The sequence below is a fragment of the Aptenodytes forsteri genome, unplaced genomic scaffold (assembly GCF_000699145.1).
Source record: "Aptenodytes forsteri isolate BGI_AS27 unplaced genomic scaffold, ASM69914v1 Scaffold119, whole genome shotgun sequence".
In the NCBI taxonomy this organism is placed as follows: Eukaryota; Metazoa; Chordata; class Aves; order Sphenisciformes; family Spheniscidae; genus Aptenodytes; species Aptenodytes forsteri.
In genome coordinates, this window is record NW_008796165.1 from 2450365 (window position 1) to 2455542 (window position 5178).

The 5178-nt window shown below is 38.6% G+C and overlaps 1 protein-coding gene across 1 annotated transcript in view; it reads right to left on the reverse strand.

Moving 5' to 3' along the window:
* ST6GALNAC3 (ST6 N-acetylgalactosaminide alpha-2,6-sialyltransferase 3) overlaps positions 1–2950 on the reverse strand; it is a 131296-nt gene extending 128346 nt beyond the window's left edge. Inside the window, exons 1-2 of the mRNA XM_009287436.1 lie at positions 2864–2950; positions 920–1114 (exon numbers count right to left, since the gene is read on the reverse strand). Of these exons, the coding sequence (XP_009285711.1) occupies positions 920–1114; positions 2864–2950 (282 nt within the window). The remainder of the gene's footprint in view (positions 1–919; positions 1115–2863) is intronic.
* Between the last annotated feature and the right edge of the window lie 2228 nt (positions 2951–5178).

The window sequence follows — 5178 nt, forward strand, 5'->3', positions numbered from 1 at the left end:
TGGAGCCGCCTGTTCCTGCAGGACTGCACCCTGTGGAAGGGACCCACGCTAGAGCAGTTCATGAAGAACTGCAGCCCGTGGGAAGGACTCACGTTGGAGAAGTTCGTGGAGAACTGTCTCCCTTGGGAGGGACCCCATGCTGGAGCAGGGGAAGAGTGTGAAGAGCCCTCCCCCTGAGGAGGAAGGAGTGGCAGAAACGTGTGATGAACTGACCGCAACCCCCATTCCCCATCCCCCTGTGCTGCTCAGGGGGAGGAGGTAGAGAAAATCAGGAGTAAAGTTAAGCCCAGGAAGAAAGGAGGGGTGGGGGGAAGGTGTTTTAAGATTTAGTTTTTATTTCTCATTACCCTACTCAAATCAGAGTAGGTAATAAATCAGATTGGTAATAAATTAAATTCATTTTCCCCAAGTTGAGTCTGTTTTGCCCATGATGGTAATTGGTGAATGATCTCTCCCTGTCCTTATCTTGACCCATGCGCCTTTCGTTATATTTTCTCTCCCCTGTCCAGCTGAGGAGGGGAATGATAGAGCAGCTTTGGTGGGCACCTGGTGTCCAGCCAGGGTCAACCCACCACTGACTTTATTACAAGCACACACAAGAAAATTTCCTTTTGAGTTAAAGGGACTGAAGGCTTGAAATTAATCTGAAAAATGTTCTTGCTTGTATAAATATCAGTTTTCACTGCAACCAAGCATGATTTTGAGGTCAGCTCACTGCTCTCTCCACTGCAGACATGACAGAAATTAAAATAATTCAATGCTCATTTAAATGGTAGCATACATTTAAAAGACACTTTGCTCGGAAACATTGCTTTCTTTAGTTTTTACACTGGGCAGGTTGGTAGAAAAGCAGTTATGTGAGATCAGAGAAAGAGAGTCTACTGGTCCATTTTGCTGTGCTCTCGATACCAGGTCTTACCTCTTGTGTTTTCACATTTATATATCCATAATGAGTTCTCAGAGGCTGCCTTTGGCCATTAGAAAATGGTATCCATTTGACACTGGTTTGTCCAAAGCAGTTTAGGATTAAAGGGAAAGTTACTTCATTTGTGAGACGAACGATGATCAGACAGAGGAATGCTGCAATGAAACTCACAGCAACAACGGACTTTCTCTGTAGTGAAAAGAAGAAAGAAAATAAAGAAAATAAATTATTAAAATTAAGAATTGGTTTTAATAAAAAATACGATCTTCTGTTGTAGGATGAGGGAAAAACACTTTAGAAAGCTTCACGTGAAATTATTTTTATGGTAGTCACCTTGCTGCAGGAGCACAAGGAGACAGGTGACTGGATCATTTTGTTTCAATAAATTTGCATTTCAGAGGTTTCAAGAGTTTCTTTTAGAACTGGTTTAAATTTTATTTGCATTTGGAATGAAGATTTTTATGTAAACAGCCACACCAAAGTCTCCATTCAAAATCATCAGTGCTCTAGACACGTAACAAATACACAAAGTGAAAATGCCATTTGCAGCCATACGCACAAAGTTTATTGTGAAGAACATGATCACTGCAGATTATATTTACTGTGCGTTAATTTTAAATCATTCCCGTGCAACAGAACTCATACTCTAACCTTAAATATTTTAGAAAAAATGTGAAGTCAGCACAACGTTCTGCCTTATTCCAGGTTCATGAATTTACAAAGTGAGGCATTATTATCTTGGACAAGATGACCTCCATTGTTAATAATGTAACAGATCTCAAGCCTGTATCTAATTAACCTTTGCTTTCCACCTCTAACCTATCCAGTTGGTTGGACTGGTTAATGTAGCCACAGAACGATATCAACTTTTTCCCTGGGTAACTACCCAGTCTGCAGGAGAAAAAACTTGTAAGAAATATGATGTTCCCCTCATTTGTAGCTATTTTTTAAATACTGCAGTCAATTACTTCTAGACAAATTAGTTAAGGACAAAACATGTTAGTCGGCATATGTAAAGATTCTAGGTATGATACTCTATTTTAAAGGTTATTTTTAAATTTTCCCTGAGGGAATGAAACAATGATCATTTACAGGTGGGTTTACTGTACTTTAATCATGTTCTAGCTTTACCTAATTTGCCACAGTTTAATCACCCTACTGAATGTAATTCTATCCCTCTAAACAGTAATATATACAGAAAATAGGGGGGAGGGGGGGAATTATTTGCCTAAGGGCCTACATAAGTATATAGTAACACTTAATGCTGGATGGCAGAATCTGATCACCCCAATTCCTGTCTACAAATATCACCAACTAACAGGAACCAGCAGAGTACACATTTAAGACAGCTTTTGTACATGATGGCAATAAGATCGCACATGTGGAGATAGAGAAAGGCGAGCTCTGACTGCAACCATGTAAGATGAATCTGTTCTTTGCCTGGAGGTTAATTTGACAGTCTGCAGAAACTAAAATTCAAAATCTTGAGCAGAAGAAACAATGATATTTACACAGCAAACATACTGGGAAAGACGTAGACAAATTTTACTGAACACGAGCACACAAGTCCCACGTGCCCATGCGCAAGGCCTGGAGGCACTGCTACCATGCTTTGGTTCAGTTTCTGGCCATAGAAAACAGCGAGAATCACAAAGAGCACACAGCAAATTTGAAGGGGTATTACTGTATTCCCACACACAAGAGTTAACAAAATAGTACGTTATAGGGGTCACAATTGCATGGCTCTATCTGTTTTGATGTATTAGGAGGCTGCAATTTATAAGATAAAAACAACGGAAGACTGAGATGGAAAACTTGCGTGAATGAGGTCACTGTGAGGAGAAAGGGAAGAGCATGAAGAAGAAAAGTATTGTGGCAATGTGATTCAGTGAGGAATCTTAGTCAGCTAATGGCTGTGCAATGTAAAATTAAACCCACCAAATCTTCCGAGGGCAGCACAGCAGCTGCAACCCAATCACAGCTTTCAGAATTCATGGAAGCTACTGCACTTTTCATCAGCTCCATTATAACAGATTTACATTAAATTGCAATAAACTGGCTGGGGAGCACTTCTGTGTCACTTCTCTTTGTACCAGATGGAGTCAGAAATGTTTAGCTATATATCAGGGCCTTGTAAGTGTTAAGAGCAGCCAAGATGTGCAGTGCAAGTGATAATCATAAAGCAATAAGAAGGAGTGTATATTAGTCATATTATTTATTGCAAATCAGAATTAAAATATTGCAAATATTTAAAGGGGAATCTAGAGTCTCATTCCACTACATGAGCATGCTTCATTCAAAATGTCCACAGCAGGAAGCAGCAATACTGCCCTGTATGATGCCACTACCTGATTTCCACATATTCTATCTTCCTGGTTTGTTGAATACCATTTTTTACTTCCTTTATTTTGTGCAGATATGTTCTGAACTTGAAAACATTGCAATCAGCTTTGTGTGCTTCTCACAGGGAGCTGTTCTAAAGAGGCTCTGCCCCGAGAAGAATTCAGATTGTGTAGCTAGATTTCTTGGCCTTCATTAGAATGCCATCTGATTTTTATATTGCTCCCCTTTAAATACACTGTACTACAGGAGGAAAGAAAAATGTGTGGCCTTCTTCTGTTTTATTGTGTGAGAAAATATTGTTTGAAAAAGAAAACAGCAAAGATTTTTCTGTGTGTGTTGCTTAGCCAGAAAGAACCTGCACTAACGAGAACAGTGCAATGAGAGAAAGGAATTTTTACAACAGAAAGGAATCAAGGCATCTGTTATACTTGTTTTGGAAAAAAAAAACAACTGGTCATATGCAAACACAGTGTCTACTTATCAACTTGTACAAAGGAAGGTTGTGTTAAGGATTCAGTTTCCCTCTAATTTTTGTTAAAGGCATGAGATCCAACAATATGCATTCTCTGAGGGAAAGACTATTGCAAACTGGAATTTCAGTGGCTCTATAAATTTCACTGTAAAAATACTGAAAAACAACAAAGCATCTACTTATCATAATTTTAGCCTTCTTAAGCATCAAGTGAGGCAGTCTGCTCAGTGGCCAAGATTATTCTAAAGGGCACCTCTAAAAGTAATTTGTTCCCCTTAAGTTCCTCCCTCCTTTACCTGCTCAAGAAAAAAAATAATACAGGCGCTATTTGTCAGCAAGTGCTTCTTGTAAAATCTCCCTTTCTGCAGAAAAATTATTTTGTTATCTTTCCTCTGATAAAACTTAAAATTTAGCATTGGAGACTCCAGGAATTCTACATGACATTACGATAAGACAGAGAAGTATGAAGCTATATACAGGGATGAATACCAGACTCTAATTTGTCTCAAACTTTGTCTGCATCAACATTTTAAATACTTACACATTCTACCATTTAGGAGAGCTAAACCAACATTAATTAGCAAGTCTGCACAGAAACAAATCTTATTCCTTCTTAATTTTCAGTTCTCATGAATGCAAATAGTCTCTTAACAAAAGAAATGTTTCTCTAACATGGAAACATCCCCTGTATAAATCTCAATCAATCTTTATATTTTTCTAGCTAATTTAATGTAGATATTTTGATGTGCTGACATTTAAATTAAAAAAAAGTATATTCAGTTATAAACATTTTTTATACATATTCAGTGAGGAGTAAACAATAAGACGTATTTTAAACAGTTCCTTAGCTGGATGACTTGCACGGTGTATTAGCTTTTGTAACATTTTATTTCATTCACTATAGTACATGACTAGCCTAGATGACAGTTGCAAGAAGAAAATTACCATACTTATGCATACAGGATCCTATAGCAGAAGAGTGATGGAGTTTACTATTTGTTAATGACACTAAGTCTAAGTAGCTGCTCATTCACGGTCTAAAAAAAAAAACAACCCCAAAAAACCCCCCCAAAACCAAAAAAACGAGATAAAAGTGGACACACTTCAGATCAGAGTACATGTGGTGCAATACCTGGGACCCGCTGGGCAGAAAGCACACACTAGAACTAAACAGTTTCTTCTCAAGTCTTTTTATTCAATTATTCAATCCCCACAATAATCCTAGAATCATGGAATAGTTTGGGTTGGAAGGGACCTCTAAAGGTCATCTAGTCCAGCCCCCCTGCCATGGGCAGGGACATCTTCAACCAGATGAGGTTGCTCAGAGCCCTGTCCAACCTGACCTGGAATGTTTCCAGGGATTGGGCACCTACAGCCTCTCTGGGAACCTGGTCCAGTGTTTCACCACCCCCATCATAAAAAATTTCTTCATTATAAC